The sequence below is a fragment of the Balaenoptera acutorostrata genome, chromosome 1 (genome assembly GCF_949987535.1).
Source record: "Balaenoptera acutorostrata chromosome 1, mBalAcu1.1, whole genome shotgun sequence".
Classification (NCBI taxonomy): Eukaryota; Metazoa; Chordata; class Mammalia; order Artiodactyla; family Balaenopteridae; genus Balaenoptera; species Balaenoptera acutorostrata.
The window spans coordinates 150,023,197-150,041,754 of record NC_080064.1 but is presented as its reverse complement, the minus strand read 5'-3'; the positions used below and the strand labels follow the sequence as shown (position 1 = coordinate 150,041,754).

Genomic DNA, 18,558 nt, shown 5'->3' with positions numbered 1-18,558 from the left:
ATTTGTCCTTTTGTGTCTGGCTTATTTTATTTAGCATAATGTTTTCAAGGTTCAGACACGTGACATGTATCAGAATACTAAAGGTCTAAATCAAGGTAGAACCAATTAGTTTACCATATTAGCTCATCTGCATAAATGGTAAAGAGAATATGATAAATGCCATGTATTAGTCTTCTCTGTTCTACACATACCACTGAAGTATTATATACTGAATGTTGTAATACTTTTGCCACTTAAGTAGACTCTCTTTCCATTTCTCCTCCAACTGATAAGACCATTATTACTGTTGGTAAAACCCCGACAGGGAAGAAAAGACTTACACAAAAATCCTTGGACATCCTCTGGGCAGCCGTGATCTGGCCAATCAGTATATTGCAAATGCCACACTGTCCTTTCCTGCCCGGACAAAAGGTGCTTGACCTTCAAGCCTGTGGTTGCATAGCAACCGGAATCTGTTCGGAACTTTGTGGTGACCTTGAACTTGCCATAGGTGGCTGAGCTGTGCTTGGAACCCAGTTTGGGCCAGTATCGGTGGCTCTTGGTTCGTCCGCCTTCCTGAATCAGACACAGAAGCAAAATTGGACATGAGTCAGGGGAAGCTCTTATCCTCTTAATCTTAAAATCTAAGGACAGCGGAAAACTTGAATGACTTCTAAGTCACTGACTCAGTAGCATCATGCAGTGTCTATCCCAGAGTAGATACCCATACATCTTAGCTAACACCAATAATAAGATTTACCATGCAGTTACAGCAATGGAAAAATTTAAAGATTCACAACTGGGCTGCAGTTGAATGTTAGAGAGAAGAGCCAGGGTGAAGACCAGAGGCAGGAACAAGCTATGTGTGTTCAAGAAACAGAAAGGTCTTCAGTGTGGATGGCAGAGAAGAGGTTAGAGGGCCTCCTGGTCCATGGTAGGGAGTTTGGATTTCACTCCACGGTCAGTGGGAAGCCATCCAAAGGTGATGAAGTGACCTTAAGCAGAGGAGTGACAGATCCCAGTAATCGTTCTAGGTCATGCTTCTCATGTCGGATGCTCGGCCCTGGGCTCTCTCTGTTACACCCCACCAGCCACTGACGCTGTCTTTATCATCTAGTGTCAATCTCACGTATTTTTCAGGCTGACCCATTTGTTTTAGTTCCATTGACAACTGAAGCAGAGGAAAACTGGCTTTACCCCTCTTCTCTCTCCCTTAATTTTATAATCTTTTCTGGGGGTATGCATTCTCAACCATTTACAAAATGGGGTCTATTTTAAAGTTTTGCACAGTTTTGATATCATAGGAGTGGGAGCAGGGGTGGATGAGATGGCAGCTTAGAACGGGACCCAGCGGAAGTGGGTGGAGCGAGAGGAGAAATGTCCAGCGTACGGAGCTGGGGGAATGAGTGGCAAGTGAAGGCTGGCCTGCTCTCAAAGCAATACATCTCTGGGTGACACAAGTAATCTTGCCCTGATTCTTTTGGTTGAATTGAGTCTTCTTAAATTTGAAGCACACCTGCCTCTTTTATTTAACCATCCTGTGAAAGCAGGTTTATCTGAGGCCTTTAATTTATATAACTGCTGAGTACCTACATCAATTACAGATTTCAAAAGACTGTAAGTCTCTGGCTGCCTCACAGACCACTGGATTTTGTTCCTAAGACTGGTCCCTTCTTGTCACTCAGGTTTCAGCTCAAATGCAACCTCCTCAGAGGGCCCTGGGCTGCAGTCTAGTCTAAAGTAGCCCCACGGCCACCCTCCATCCCATTACTGGTTTCATTTTTTTCCATGGCACTTAGCACTATCCGAGCTGACTCTGTTCACTTTTTACTGTAAATCCCACTGGGATGTAAGCTCCCTGGGGACAAGGATCATGTCTGTTGTGTCTACCCTGGGGTCAGCACAGATGGTAAGTACACACTGTTTTAAGTTGAATGAATCCCTTCCAAGTATGTAATTCGATAAAGTGATAAAACTAGAGATTTTCAGGAACATTTACTCTTTGTGGGAAGGTGGGACAGAAGGTCAGCCTAGAGAAGTACAACTGGCCTGAAAGAGCCCAAAGTCTTTCATCACTACCTTCTAATGGGCTGTTCTGGAAAGCATCTGCTCAGAAGAGTTAATGAAGGGAACATGACTTTTTTTTGTTTTCAGTTCTTTCTGTTCCCCATCCTTTTAAAGTTGTTAGGAAAGGGATATGCAATACCATACATATGGTAAAAAACAAACAAACAAACAAAAAACTCTTTTTCCTTAAATGACTTCAAAACATAAGTTAAAATTTAATGAAAGGAACAAAAGGAAGTGGTTAAAATAAAATTTAAAAAAAATCGAGACTGTGACAAGAGAAGAAACCCAAAATATCTTCCCCCAAAGACAGCTAGCTCCAAGCGAACTGCTAGACAGAATGGGGGTATATGCCAGTTTTTGGAACACCATGTAGACTTCTCTAGTTACAAGGGAAAAACTATGTTTGACTTGGCAAAGGAAGAAAAAGATTTTTTTTTTCTCTCCCCAAAGAAAGAGGCCTCCACAGGAACAACAGCTCTGGTCTCTTTTCAGCTGATAAGCAGGAGGGCATGTGAGCTGGCCACGCCCGGGCTTGGGAATATATGCCGATTTACCCAGAGCAGCCCCAAAGTTCTCAAACTCCAGTGGAAAGATCATTGCTTTGTTTGGCACACACAACTGAGCTGGCTGAACTGAAGTTTGGTTCTTTTTTGTTTGTTTGTTTGTTTAATTTTAGTTCATGGTGATCCAAGGAAAAGAGTTAAGAGCTGGATAAAAACGGGACATAACAATAAATTATCTTTGGAAAACAAAACAAACCTATATGGAAGTAAGGAGAGAAAAGAGATGCACGTCAGAGAGAAAAGGATTTGCAGAGAAATGGTGCTGCCGGAAGGAGGATGAGGCAGCAAAGTCATAGACACAAAGCCCATCTTCTGCCCACCCGCCCCGCCGGGACAGATGGCTGTACGGCCATTCCCCCTTACCTCCTCTGCGGTGACCATGGCGATCACATTCGCTCCCTGCTCCCACACCATCTGCCAGAAGTCATGGCATGTGTGTGGCAGAGGCCCCTGAGTGGCGATGTAGTGCCATTCTGCCCCACCAACCACCACCTGGAAACCAAGGCAAGCATTAGTGAATAAACCCCAAATCCAGGACAGAATTACATGCTGACCACGGGTCCTTTTGTAGCCACCTGAAAACCCTGAATAATATTTTTAGGCCAAATGTGTTAGTGCTATCATCAAAAGCCCTGACACCACGGATGGCTAGTGACACATGCTCACATGAAAATACTTTTTGCCACTCAAGCTTATTAAAATATACCTCATCAATTTTGGTCTACAACCCACAGTAACTATGCACAAACCAGTGCATATTAAAAACATATATATACATATATATACCCACATATACAATATTACATGAATATATGTATATAACCTAACGATTTGTTACAGAAATAATAGTTATGTTTCCAATGTGCAATGTACTGATAATTGCCATTCTTTTCTCCTTTTTCTAGTCTATTCCATTAAAAAACAAAAGAAAACAAAACAAAAAAACCCCAAAGTGCTCCCGACTACTAAACTGATTTCATATACCACTACCCTATTGTGGTCCACAGTCTGAGAAACAGTACTCCATGGCGTCCTTTTAAATAATAGAAAAGTCTACCATGGAATAACACGCCTTTGGGAGCAATGTCTTTCTACCACTGCCCTGGTATGAAGTGTGTCCTAAACCTCTGTTGTACCCGCTACTCTGTACCACATACAGTAGAGGTATCATGAATGTACTTAAGCCAACAGCACACGATATTTTATCATCACCTTCCCCTCGTACAATACCACAGCATCCAACTGAACTTTGGAGTCATGAGATGATTTTGGATAATAAAATCATTACCCCACACAGCTCAGGGTGATCTTGGGAGGATAATTCTGCAGCTGTAAATATTAGCAGCAGAGACGCATCAATAAAAAGTCATGCCTCAAGTGTGGAAGCTCATACTATCAGGGTGAAACGGTGGCCTTTGGAGGGATTCTTTCTGGGTTTGCCTCCATTCCTGTGCCTTGATACTGCCAAGTCAGGCTCCCTTACACGTTCACCAGTGGGGATCTCAAGATGGTGCTAGGGGCAATGCAGTGATCACTTTTTGAAACTTTTTCTCTCATTTATTTTATGAAGCTATATACTAACTTGATTCAAACAAAAACAATGTCAGTTATTGTCTCGTTACACAAGGCATGTTTAGGTCAAAGCTGGCAAGCAAAATCCATTTTCCGCGTACTGGTGGGAGATAACACTCATACATTTGCTGGCTGGCTGGCTAGGAGTTTGGCTTATCTGTGGAATTGTGAATTTAACATTAGCCTCTCTGGCACCCAACATATAGGAGCTATAAATACTTCCAGAGTATGCTGCTGCCTGGGGCCTTTCAGCATATTCCCAAGTATTGACAGGAGGGTATTAAAAACTGCATTAAAAACACAACCACCAAAGCTACTGAGGTAGATTTCACAGATGTGATTCCACGTCTGGAGCAAATAAATCTCTGTTCTGTGTTAACGGCTGCTTGGAACCCAGGGAGAAAACATTGGCAGGACATACAACTCTATTCCAAAAACACAAGGACAAGTTCTTGCAAGCTCTCTGGGTCTATTAAACACACCCATGTCTAACCCGGATCCACAAGATGAAATGTGGGCCTCAGAGAATATGGAGGAAGGGGTGGAAGAGATGTTGACGCCACCCACTGGTCACAGCGCATGCAGACTGACAGCTTTATCCAGAGAGCAGATGGAAAATGGGGGAGACGATCTGGCCAAAAGAAGAACATAGTATATTACAGCTCTGGAAGCTTTTCTCAGACAGTCTAGCAAGATGCAGCTGTGTGATCTGCATCTTTGCATGCATTATTTTGGTCATTGTTTCGTTATCTAAACTAAGCCCATGAAATTCACCACCGTCAGTTTCCTTCAGAGTTTCCTGGGGCTCAGCTTTTACTGTTTCATTGTTTTCAGAGTTCTCACTCTGAAAAATAAGAGTAGAATACACAATATGATCCATGAGAGTTACGCCATCCTATTTCTTTGGACAGGACTTTCTGACACTTAAAAAATATATGTGGTTATCTATGCTCGGTGAACAAAAACACTACACCCAACCATGGTACACTTCCCATATTCTGTATCAAAACCGTTAGAACTGATACATGGGCCAGACATCTGGCTGTATTTTAAAGGCTCAAAGGAACCTACCTATAATTTGGCTACAGTTGAAAAGTCCAATGAAGAAAGGAAATAATGCCAGATACAGGTTTTCTAAGGTTATTGATCACAGCAGACTACGAATCTGAACCTTGTATTGTTGAAAAGCATCCTGTAACAACTGTAACACTTATACTAATACAATTCACATTAGTACACAGATAATTCCCCTACTTCAGAGGTCAGAGCAAATGGTGACATTCTAAACAAATATGTTCTGTCATTAGGAGCCCTGAGGAAGGTAAGCTATTTAGGAAACACTTCACTGCATGCACACGTGTATCCATAACTCTAAATTCTAACTGAAGTAAAGCTAAGCTGACCAATTTTAAAGTCTATGAAATACTGAGATATGAAGATTTGGAGTACTTGAAATAGTAACAAAAATTTAATGACCCAAATGCATTGAATAATGTGGCACATTTTGCAAGGTTCATTATCAACCACACCGTTACGGCTTATGTTTAAATTAGCCCACTCTTCTAAATATCATGCAAATTCGGGACTTCAGCTCTGCGACTTCAGCTCTAAAGTGCCTAACCAGTAGTATTACAAGGGAGAAACAGTAAGTTTCTGTTGTCTTGAACATCATAACTCCAGTGACAGAAATATAATGCCTGTGATTTCCAAATTCTCCATCACCTGCAAATGACAAACTGAAAGGGCTAATCCTCAGCTTTACCTGTGAGTTTTCGGGAGAGTTACAACGCACAGAGAGAAGAAAAAGTTAAATCCTCTGTAATGAGCAAGCTTCAGAAATAGCTGACCTGAGGTTTTTTCCCTGAGGCCGCTGGGCTTCCTTCTCTCTGTGCAGTGATAGGCATGGCCTTCCAGTTGACTAAGTAAAGCACAGGAGTTCAAAAACACTCCCTTGCGGTTTGGGGACAAGCCAAGATGCACAGTGGCAGCCCGTATGTTTTCTCCTCCCTGCCCTTTTGCCGTTAACCCAGCAATCTTCAACCAGCCTTCCCAACACACCCCTCTCCACCCCCCACTTCTTACCTTGATGTGGGAGGCGTTGATGTAGCCTGTGTTATTTTCTTTGGTCGGTATGAGCTCTACGCGGTTCTCCTCATAGGGGACAACCTCGCGGATACGGCTGCGCTCAGCATTCTCTGGCAGAGCCGCTGTGCTGAAAACGCCATTTGCCTTTTTCTTTGGAATCTGCTCATATTCTGTGAACACCATTCCCTCTTCGAGCTTCTTCTTCAGGGTTCTGAACTGCAACAGAAATTGATCTCCAGCTCTCTGAATTATCTTAACCAAACACTCCAACCAAACCACCAGATTTCTTAAAATATTTACAGTGACGGTGTTAATAAGTAGTTTCAAGATGGACAAACTAATGTTTGATTATTTGGTCTCATTACTGACCATACTGCTAGTGTCTCTTTTCCAATAACCAATTTCCTTCTCACTCATACCTTAAACAGAACAAATCTGCCAGACCAGGCAAGAGCTGAAATTCAAAATTAGTATTTTTGTTATTATCACCTCTGTTTAAAGTTCTAGTGATAAGGAGATTGTTAATCTTAATTACCCAAACGTCCTTCCCTCCACTTACACAGCTGTTCTTAGCTAAATTTTAAGATGATACTGGTCCACAGTCCTCTAGTTGTGAGGATTAGACGCCCCATCTTTTATTTTTCCCACGGTCAAGCTACTAATAACAAAATATGGTATTAATTAGATTAAATGATCCCTCTAAAGACCCTTCTGGCTCTAAGAGCATGCTAATACTTCATACATGCTGGCAAAAACCTAAAACCCTAATCTTATTGTAATGCACTCTATTGCATTTACATGACCTGTTTCTTAACCTGACAGCAATTTCAGGAACTAAAAGAACGTGCTTCTTCACTTCTGAAACACTACCACGCAACTTCTGGTTACTTTTCAAAACCAAAGTTCCCACAATGCATTACCCTAACAATTATAAATCAGCCATATGTTATAGCCAAACAAGGGGCCAGCGTATTAAAGGATTCTATAAATGCGTGGGTAAAAGAATCACTCCCTAATAAAGGGTATTTGTTCACAAAAATCACAGAAATTGAGAGCTACAGCAACTGCTTAACTTCTTCATTTTGCAAAAAAAATAAAGACACAGGCCCAGAGAAATTGAATGACTTGACCAAGGTCACACAGCTAGGTAGGGGCTGGTGTCTTTAGGGGTCGTCATGGGACCAACCTGACAGAGAAACATGAGATGCTGAAAAGGATCAATTTAATACAGCACAGACCAGGTCTTGCTAAGCTTCAAATTGAAGAATGAATTCGTCAAACACGCCTTCATGCTGGCATGTCTGGGCGAGGAGAGAGTGTTGGAATCCTAAGACCACAGAGAATGAGTCACATGTTTGACAAGCCCAGCGCTTACCCTCTCGTCCATGGGAACTCGGGTGGCATCAACGCGACTTTCTTCCCGCCCCGAGCCCCGAGCAACCGAGAGTCCGTTCAAGGCTGCCAACATCAGTGGTCTCTTCTGTGCCTCCAGGCCTGCCATCTTCTGCTTCTCTAGATTCTTGCGGCAAGAAAAGGCATGTTCTCATTGTTTGTAATACCAGGAGAATGCTGGAATGTGTTTTAATCTCCCCAAATCTGTAACTCCCCAGCCAAGGAATGCAGACAATCACCATTAGCAGGGCAAATTCAAACACAGTCTTCCCATTATTCCCACTGTGCCGGAGGAAGCCGGCTCGTCCAGGCCTCCTGAGCTTTTATTTAAAATAGAGGAATGAACGAACAAACAAACAAACAAGAGCAAAGACTCCATACAAATACACCCTGCCACGGGGCTCACAAGAAAACAGCGTACACAGGCACTTCAGGAAGATAAGGGCTGAAGGAAGACAGGACAAGGAAAAGAGACACAGAGATTCATGAATAATCAAACTTAATCACAATGATGGACCTTTTATACAGATTAAACAGTAAAAACCTTATAAAAACTGTTGGTTGCATTCTTAAGAGGTTGGATACATGCATAAATAGACAAAAACCTTCCCAAGTTTCCATTCAGAGGGGCTAAGACTGAGGGTGTTAATCCTGTATTGACTCTCTCTGGTCCCCGGGATATCATCCCCAAAATGAGAGCTGCTGTGGTTTAGCAAAGTCACTAATACCACAGCCTGGGGCCACCGGAGATGACCTACCCAGCAGCACCCTTCATGCTTCATCCAGAAGACCCACAGGAATGCACACCATGGCTCCCAGCGACCATGGTGAAGAACCACTGGATGTGACTAAGCCATGGGAGAATATGGATCTAGGGGCCGAGCAGAGCATTTAGGGGAAGGTTTGGTTGTTAACACCTGGCCCTTGTTTGTGGCTTTTCAACTCCTCTCTATCCTCAGCTGCACAGACTCTCTGAAGCTGGATCAGTCGGGGCTCCTGTTACTTGGTCTATGGCTGTGCTTCCTCACGCCCTCTAAACTGATTGAGGTACCAACAAACCTCCATTTACTCATTTCAGGCAAGACAATGGGAGCATTTTCCACCAAATAATTTTGTCTTAGAAGACAAAAGAACAGAGAGACTTCATAAAGCATAGAAACAGACGAGTTTTACAGAGTTTATGATTTTGATCCACACGAAAGTGAAACCAATTTGCAGGTTCCTTTGGTTGCCACAGATGAAGGCCACAGTACAGATTATTCTAATTGTGGGTATAGGGGATGGCATTACACCCCTACATGCATCCCGTCAATGCCACCTACAGTCAGAATGGAGCCTTGGGAACTATATCCAATATCCTGGGATAAACCATAATGGGAAAGAATATGAAAAAGAATATATATGTATATAAATATATCCGAGTCACTTTGCTGTACAGCAGAAATTAAGCACAACATTGTAAATCAACTATACTTCAATAAAGTTAAAAAAAAAAGAATGGAGCCCTGGCCTTTATGAGTGATTCTGTCAATAAAATGGTTGGTCCAGTGACAGGGCTGACCCATCAGACAAACAAAAGGAGCATCTCAGAGGAAGATTAGCTGTGAGAAAGTGAGAAAGGTCCCAAAGGTATAATATTCTTAAGAACGGCCCTGGTTTCTCAACCCCAGACAGATTTTGAAATTTTTGGATTTAAATATGGTGGTGTGTGTGTGCGGTGGGGGAGGTGTTAGTTTACTTGCTTATTAGTTTACTTGCTTATTAGTTTGTTTTTGTGCGGGAGAATTATCCCCCCATTATCTCTTTTAGTTGAGAATGTTTTACTCCTCTGCAAAGTCTTAAGAGCGCAAAATTTTTTTTTGTAAGTGGTCCTGAGGTCCTCCCGACAGCCCTTCTGCTTCCTTCCCACCTGCACCATAAGGTAACCCCAACTGGGCCCAAAGCCAAAAGAAACCTATTTGTCTTTCTTGGGAAAGGATTACTACTTACCTAATGAAAACTGAAACCCCAGTGATAACCTGTTTCTCTTAGCTCCTCCTCACTTATCCTATCAGCTTATTACCACAGATCAAAAATAATTAATTCAAAGATCTGATTTGGCCTTTTCTATTCCCAGTACCTGATTTTGGATTAGGTGACTACAGACAGTGAAATGCCTTCCAGGCAGCAGGAGGAGCCAGGAGAAGCTATCAAGACAACAGGCCTGAACTATCCATCAAATGGACCCGCAGCTCCAGAATTGGAGGGAGAGAGTTGCCTGCAGGGCAAATTCTCACCATAGCTGTCTCCCTCCAGCTCCTATTTGGTTCCATTTTCTCATTTTCTTATCCTAGGGAGGCCCTGACAGCCTTCTCTTCTTAGCCATGCCTAACAAGCCAGGCAAAAGCTACCCATGGTGGGGGGCGGGGAATAGACAGCCATCTGAGATGCGGGGAGGTCATTGGGGTGAGTTTCTTCATAAAGACAATAGAGACCCATCCCAAGCATCAGTGCCAGTGGCGTGGTCACCATCTTGCCTGGCTCACTGAAGACCCTCCAAGTCCTACTCTGAGGTTGGGACACCAGCCAAGGGCGGCAGCCCTTGAGCTCACAAGTGTGTAGGATTTGGGAAAAAATCAGGGAAGGGGCTTCCCTGGCGGTCCAGTGGTTAAGACTCCGTGCTTCCAATGCATGGGACCAGGATCTTAGCTGCTGGTCGAGGAACTAAGATCCCACATGCTACGAGGCATAGCCAAGAAATAAATATTTTTTTAAATTAAAAAAAAGAAAGAAGAAGAAGGTACACATTTAAAAAAAAAAAAAAATCAGGGAAAATGACATAGGGCTGGGGTAATGATGTTCCTGAACTAGTTAAGGGGTAAAATTGGCTATTCGCTCTTACCCAATGGATGGGATGGGAAGACACGTGGAAACAGTGGAAAAGGCCCTTGCTCCTTTGTGATAATGCCTGAAGCACTATGTAGGGAACCAGCGCCATGAATTTGGCTACAGGCTTTTGTGTAATACAGGTAACAAGAGAAGAGAATGAATACGGCCTAAGTGAGGCTAGGGGATCGTGCAGGCAGCAGCTGAATGCTTAGACTGATGGGTTCTTGATACCGAGTTGTGTTAAAGGGGTGTGAGGCCAAGAAGTGCTGAAAATCCCTTTCTACCAGTGATTACTTTTCCCAAACTCAGAAAGCTCTCCCCCCAGGCACCCAGCCCCGCATCTCATTCCAGCATCTCATTCCATCCCCCGGAAAAAGCTCCCCCGCAAGGCACCTAGCCTCACATCTCAGCCCAACGGTCTTATTTCCCACAGGCACAGCACAACTTTCACAATTTCCCTCTAGGTGGAAAAAGTTACGCCTGTACCAAATTCTTAGCAATACTCCACGGATGGCCAAAACCGTGAGGCTAAGAATGTTCTTAAGGTTTGTCTAAAGTAGGAACGTTGCTATGGACTAGACTCCTAAACCGAGGGACTTGGCTTCCTTAAAACTTTGCCTCTTTACTCTTCTTTACGGGTTGATTCCCTCTGGAGAATTGGGAGACTCATAAATGAAGAAAGTCTAATGAACTCCATCAAAGCCCATTTTAAGTTACAACTGCTCTGGAGTTCCTAAAATAAGCCCTGGCTACCTTATAGTTCAGCTGTGGTACATGCAGAGGAGAAGTCAATCTAGGTTTGAATGGTTATAATGAGAGGATTTTTTAATTTTTTAAGGGAGTGAATACGTCCAGGACAAGTGTGGTGTGTGTATAAATATGCATGTGTGAATTCTCGATAGAATAAGAATGGTTAATGGAAGCTCAACGGTAAGCTTCTGGGTTTATTGTAATTTTCTTGGATTTGTGTAAAACATCTCTCGAAAGAAGATTTGAAAATAAAGCTGGATACATCATGGACGATATTGATGAACGATCCTGACATCTAGATCTACACGGAAAGCTGTGCTCTGAAGGGATGTTGCTCTTTTAATATCTAATTGGGGGGGAGAAAAAAAAGGCTTTCCCCTGGAAAAACCAAAGTACCAGGAGATGGAGGAAGGTGAGCTCCTGGCAGCACATGCAATGGGAAGCCTGACCCTGAATAAACAGCAAATGCTGGCCCAGACACCAATCTCGACACCACCAACCTGTAAGATCCTGACTCTATCACAGCACTTTGCACCAAGCACACCTATGAGAAGCCATGAATGAGAATGGAAGGTTTATGTGAAAAACAAAGTTTTGTGAAATGAAACACTACCTGTTTATATGCCAAGTGATCTTTAAATCCCTACCACATTCCCTGAATAAACCTTGCGCTTTCTTCAGTGCCCAGAGGATGTATGTCTAAATCATGGAAAAGGAGCAGAGGGGGCTGCGGGCGAGGGTGGAAATCAGCCCGTTTAACTGTCCCTCGAAAGATGCCCTGGGAGAGGAAGCCACTTACCCGGATCATCATCTCTCTTTCTATAATGCTGTCCTCCAGGGAGAACATTTCAGACACAGGTCTCTCCTTCACAGGCTCTTTCTTGACCCGCTCCTTCACACTTGTCAGGTCGGGCTCTGAGATGGATGGACCAAGAGAGGACCCGTTGATGGCCGTCTGGTCAGCCCGGGAGACACTGATGGCCTTGGCTGGCCCCTGCCTCAGGACCCTGGCCCTGGCGACGGCGGGAGGAAGGCACACCTGGTCTTGCCCCAGCGCCCCATTGCTCACACTCTTCCTGGGTCCGGGGTACTCGGGCGGGGGCTTGTTTGGAATCCGGGCTAAGGCGGCCTGTAGCTGGGCGCTGTACTCCATCTCCTCCCGGAGCGCGGGGATCTGGGGCACCGGTTCCGGAGCTTCCTCCTCCTCCTCCTCGCTCTCGCTGCTGTGGATCAGCATTGTGGCATCTGAGAAAGTCTTCTTGTGGTGATACTCGGGAAGCTGGGGCACCTCGTGGCTCCCCGGCACCTCCTCGGGCGGCCCCGGCTCTCGCAGGGTGTTGCGGCGGGCCATGGGGATGTTGAGCGACTTCAAGGTCATGGCTTCCATGCCCCGCACCATGCTGCTCATCACCTCCAGGCTGTGGCGCTTGTGCACCGCGCCGTGGTGCTTGGTGGCCGTGAGGGGCTCACTCACCTCCTGGAGAGACTGATGCACCACCGGGGAGCTGTCCTCCTGGAAGGTCTTCACGGACAGCTGCACTTTGCGAGTCACCAAGTCGGGGCTACTGCCGCTGACGTACTTGTGGCGGTGGCTGGCGAGGTCCGGCGTGCTGGTGGCGGGGCGGGGCCGTGGGTAGGGGGGTGGTGGCCGGAAGAGATAGTTTTTGAGCATGTGGGCCGTGTTGTACTTATAGGTGCCCTGGAGCTGCATGTTGGCCAACTCCGGGGTGCTCACCGTGTGTGAGATGGCGCTTGCCCCGGGCTTGCTTGGCACCGTGGTATTCTTTGGGTTGATCTGGTCCGATGGACTGACCAGTTTGTTACCGTAGCCCCCCTGGGGCCCGTAAGGGACAGTGTAGGGGTGCCTCTCCCGCATCTCGGGCTGGCTGTACACCAGATCCTCTGGCTGGTTGTAGGCGTGGGTGTTGATGATATTGAGGTTTCGCAGGGACTGGCTCTGGCTGTCCGTGTGCACGACCCCCCTCTTCATCTGCCGCATGACCGTCTCATAATCGGGGGTCGGCCGGTAGGACGGCACGATGATGGCGCTGTGCCGGTGGCTCGGGATGTAGTCAGCCCGCATGATGTCACTCCCAGGGATGCTGAGGTTGGAGGACACGGGAGAAGCCTGGATGAAGCTTTGGGAGCAACTGAGGGAGTTGACGCTGTGAATGCTACACACACTGCCGTTGGTGACGGTGCCGTTTATATAACTTAAGTCCAGGCTGTTGTGCGAGTTGCAATACAAGGCTTCTTCATTCCCATGGAAGATGCTGTCTGCAAGGAGACACACAGAGGCACATGAACGTCCACACCGTCCTGCTTCAATCAAGTTCATCCTCACACTTACAGAAGTCGTAAAAAGGGAAATCCCACGGTCTCCACCCACATATTCCATGGAAACACTGGTAATTTCTTGGGCAAGATGCCAACATATGGAAGGAACATTTTAAAGCACACTAAAGAGGAAAAGTGAATCTAAACCAAGAAAGCTATACACATACGGAAGCGTTATCACCTGGGTTAAGTTCTCGATTTGGCCATGAGCTTTTAAATCAGGCACCGACAATGGCCCTCACATTGGGAGACCTGTCCTCCTGTTCAGGGCTCAGCGACAGAACTGGATGTTTGGGCCAGGAAGTCAAGAACTTTAATAGGACAATAGATTGGAAGTTATTGAGTACCGGGAGCTGACCTTCCTGACTGCAATGGGAAAACTCCCTGTATCCGAGGGACTGCTGAGCGTCCGTCAAGGCACAAGGCAAATAACACAGTCAGGATGTCAGCACGCGTGGCTGCTTCTTTCTGATCAACAGCCAACGGAGGGCAAAATAAGAATCAGGAGGTTTTTCTAGCCACTGTCTAAAACCCTCCTCTAGAGTTGGTTTCATCACTGAGGTCAGGTTCACATTAAAATTCATAATACTTTAAAGAGGTACCTAAAGAGATAAAAAGCAGATTTCTAAAGTAAGGCCCATTCTGGGTGTCCAGTGTTCCTTTAACACACACATACACAGACACCCCTAGGCAGGCAACCTCTTGCCAACACACTTTTCTGTGGGCAAAGTATATTCATTTTTTACACTATAGATTCAAGCATGAGCAGAGTAGAAGAAAGCAAAGGCAGAAAAGATTAAAAAACAGAAAAGGTGACTGAAAACACTTGGCTGCCTGAAGAGGAGGGGCGGGAACATAGACCAGATGAGATGATATAGGCAAGAAAAACTAGGAGAACATGTTGCCTTTATCCACCTTAATGGGGTTTGGTGCCCTCCCATAGAAGCAGGGTAACTTTGCTAGTCTGCTTATAAAAGTAGTGTTTTATTAAATTACGTCATCTTGATTATCTTAGTCTCCATGCTCACATTTAGACAGTGCAGAGAGATTCAAAACAGCTAGCAAATGATAACCCAGAAACAAATTATCCATTTACCATACTGTCAACATCCAATGTTTAATCCCATTCCTTTTTTGAGATACAGTTAGTGTAATGATTACAAAGCCTGGCTCAAGAGTCAAGACACCAATTTTCGTATCCAAGCTCCCCAGTACCCTTTCTGTACCCCAGTTTCTGTATCTGTCAAATGGAAATAATAACTGTACGTATCTCCTAGGTTTATTTTGAGGATTAAATGAGACAATACAGTGCAAGTGCTCTAAACAAGTGCTTAAGGAGAGGAATTGCTCTATAAATGCTCATTCTTAGAATAATTATTATTGGAATGGGTTTTTTTTACACACTTTGCATGGGAGTGTTTAGGGAGAAAAAGAGGAATAAAGGAGTTTAACAAGTGCACTGAGAAAGGGGCCAGTGGGAGAGATGGGAAAGGAGAGTTACAATGAGGGGCTGAGATTTTGTGTGTATTTCTTTCAATTACTCTGGATGCCAGTGTTCTCTGTCACCTTGAAAACCTGCTTGACTGTTACAAGCTCTCTGACACTGACAAGGAGGGTGAAGAGTATTCTATGGGGCTTAGCTGTCACTCTCCTCTCTACCCCACTTACAAGAAGGAGGAGGAGAAAGGAACTTGCTCACTGCCTTCCCCCAAGTCCCTCTGCAGTCAATTCTGGGGAAATTTTCCTCTCAGGGGTAAATGATATTCTATGCCTTTCACAAATCCCAGCTGTTGCCTGCTGCCATTCAGACAAAGTTAAAATGAAAGTATCACGGTCACCCCAAAAAAAAAGTCTCAGTACCGATCACCAGTTCTCAACTTTGCGTCTTAAGAAGGGACAGCGGCAAGCCAGTTACCTTGAGAAGTGTGTGTTTCCGAGTAGTGTTCGCCACACTGGACATGCATGGGAGGCAAGATGTACGGTTGTTGCCGGGGCTGAAACAGAGAACACAGAGCAGGTGGGAGGCCTTGGCACAAACGGCCGTAACACTCACGAGCGCCAGCGCGAGCACACGATGGTCCCCATCGCTCACCCCGCCTGCAGGGAGGCACGCTGCAGACGCTCTGCCCTCCACACTCAACCCAACCCTTCTCTAAGCGTCTGCACCCCCATCTCATCACCAAGCTTAGGACTGGAGAAACAAGAAGGGGGGAATGGGGAGGCTGGTTCAAGGTGAGAAAGAGGCTGTAATCAGCATGAAGGCACCTATTTAGAACGTATTTTCTAACACACCTGGAAAGCTCCCAATGCCTTTTTTTTTTTTAAAGGGAAGGCCACAGTGCATGAAAAGTGCTTAGTTAATTAATTAATTTATTTATTTATTTTTGGCTGTGTTGGGTCTTTGTTTCTGTGCGAGGGCTTTCTCTAGTTGCGGCGAGCGGGGACCACTCTTCATCGTGGTGCGCGGGCCTCTCACTGTCACGGCCTCTCTTGTTGCGGAGCACAGGCTCCAGACGCACAGGCTCAGTAGTTGTGGCTCACGGGCGCAGTTGCTCCGCGGCATGTGGGATCTTCCCAGACCAGGGCTCAAACCCGTGTCCCCTGCATTGGCCGGCAGATTCTCAACCACTGCGCCACCAGGGAAGCCCTCCCAATGCCTTTTTTAAAGGAATAACTCAGAAGATGTATTTTATTATGTTCCACCTAAAACATAATGAGAGTAAGGGGGAAGCCTGTTTCCTTCTATTCAAAATTGGGTCCCTCCTGAAGTTCGTACCCATCAGCATAGTTGTACCTATGACCCTAGTTCACAGTGCCACATCGCCTCAAATAGGGACGGGGAGTGTTAAGATGGGCCCACTTGCAAATTTATATAAAATCTGAAATGTGATCCCTAACAATGAGCGTGCAGTTCCCAGGACCACTTATTGACCCTCCCATTGCAGAGGATCCAGTTCAACCATCTAGCCCTTCAGTGAGGACTCTTCGCCATAAGACTCTTAAAGATGGACATTTAGACTCAACCTGAATAACTCCATGCTGCAGAGGAAGGTAAAACTTTTAGAGAAAACACCAAAATGCTTACAGAGCTTCACTAACTGGGGAGCCGAAAAAGGATATATGATTAATGGCTAATACAGTCTAGAGCAAGTCATTTAACCTCAGTAGGTCTCAGCTTCCTGTCACTCAAATCAGTTTCCTCCCTCCAACATTATCCATTTTATTCATGTATTAGGGTTCCAGGTAAAAATGTGTTTGAAGGAAGAGTTTTGATACTAAAAAATAAAGTTTAAGCTTGTAACCCATCAAACAGGATGATCTCTTATATTTCTATTTGATTATTTTAAAATTAATCTTATAGATATTAGTTTAAATGTTACTGCTTTGGGACAGAAGCTGAGATCAAGTCAAAAAAAAAAAACCCCACAAAGCCAGCAGGGGTCACACTTTCTCAGTATTCCTCAACAGAAGAAGAATACTACGCAGAGTCCAAGGCTGGGCAAATAACTCATCTACTCTTTCCTTTGCTACAAATAATGTTTAAGCATCAAAAGGGCAAATAAAGAAGGTAATGAAGACAAGAAATCCAAAAATTAAAGAGAATCAGGGTAGAAGAAATAAAGAATTGAAATTAATCTAAGAAAGTAGTTCAGAGTATCAGCTCTTCTAAATATTCCCAAATCTCTCTTGGCTGGTTTTTGAGTAGCAATTTAAAAATATTTTTCCTCTTTTTGGTAATACCTAATTCAACTCAATTTTTCCATGATTGGACAGCCAGTTTTTAGGTTTCAAAAAACAAAACAGAACAAAACAGAACAGTAGGGAGGGATTCATACAAGGGAACAGAAATCTACAGCAAGGCAAAGTTGGCTCACCTCTGCCTTCTCTTGCTCTTATTTAAAAAAAAAAAAAAAGAAAAATCCTATAAGTAGGTGACTGTTTATGAACTGCCATAAGTGTGTAAGCAATACAAGTGAGAAATAGTAATAGCTAATCCTCCAAATGCCATTTCAGGATTATTTATTCTGTCTCTTTATATATTCCAATATACTATTCTGTTTCTCTCCAGATCTGCCAACACAAAAACAAATTAGATGCCATAATACAGGAGCCAGAAGGGCAAGAGAAAAACAACAATCAGGAGCCCTTGTTATCAGCCAGGAAGCCCAAAGGAGACAATGTTCTCTGGTTTTACTCTCACTCATCCCAAGGAACTCTTGCTGAAATGGTTTAATCCTAAGGGGCAGAGGAAAGGGAGAAGCCAGGAATCTGGCTTCCTGTAGATTATCTTCATCCAAACAGAACAGGAAAGCCTCTGTATCTTCTCTAGATAATTAGGATGAGATCAAATCACAAGATAGCCCTAAAACACTTTGCTTCCCCTGGTGTTTCATGGACACAAGTGAACATTTATCTCACTAGTAAAGACATGTGGACTCTAAGGAAGGGAAAAGGAAAATAATATCAACAAAGGAAAAGAATAAGGAAACCAGTGCCATGAACAAATCTATTGGTACTTCAGGGGAGAAGCCCAAAGCAGCCCTCTACATCTCCAAGGCAAAGACCTCTCGTGAGATGTTGCACATTAACACAGAGATTAATAATATTCACATGGGTTTGCAGGAATTATCAATAGTATGTGATATGATGACCAAACTCTAGAATTCTAAGAGTTCATGTCAATGCATTTTCCAGAAGAAAAAAAAAAAAATCCTCAAACAGTTCCTTTTAAAAGACAAGTTAAAGATGTGTTATAGGATATATATTGTGTATAAAGAAAAATTCAATTTTATTCTCCCATCAACTCAAAGGAACTGTTCAACCTACAAACATTTAAAGGTCACATGTTTATTTTGATTTTGTGTAAAATAAATCATAATCTAAAATAAAAGAATTATGACGTAAAACAAGTAGACAGTTTAAAGGAAACTAACTCTCCCAC

The 18,558-nt window shown here is 44.2% G+C and overlaps 1 protein-coding gene across 3 annotated transcripts in view; it reads right to left on the bottom strand.

Moving 5' to 3' along the window:
• The window catches only part of PTPN14 (protein tyrosine phosphatase non-receptor type 14), a 175,800-nt gene that overhangs the window by 10,470 nt on the left and 146,772 nt on the right, over positions 1-18,558 (bottom strand). For all 3 annotated transcript variants that reach the window (XM_028164870.2, XM_057546071.1, XM_057546080.1), the window contains 6 exons: positions 15,532-15,610; positions 12,079-13,556; positions 7,645-7,788; positions 6,267-6,485; positions 2,976-3,104; positions 321-555 (listed from right to left, as the gene is read on the bottom strand). In XM_028164870.2, coding sequence (XP_028020671.1) covers positions 321-555; positions 2,976-3,104; positions 6,267-6,485; positions 7,645-7,788; positions 12,079-13,556; positions 15,532-15,610 — 2,284 coding nt within the window. The remainder of the gene's footprint in view (positions 1-320; positions 556-2,975; positions 3,105-6,266; positions 6,486-7,644; positions 7,789-12,078; positions 13,557-15,531; positions 15,611-18,558) is intronic.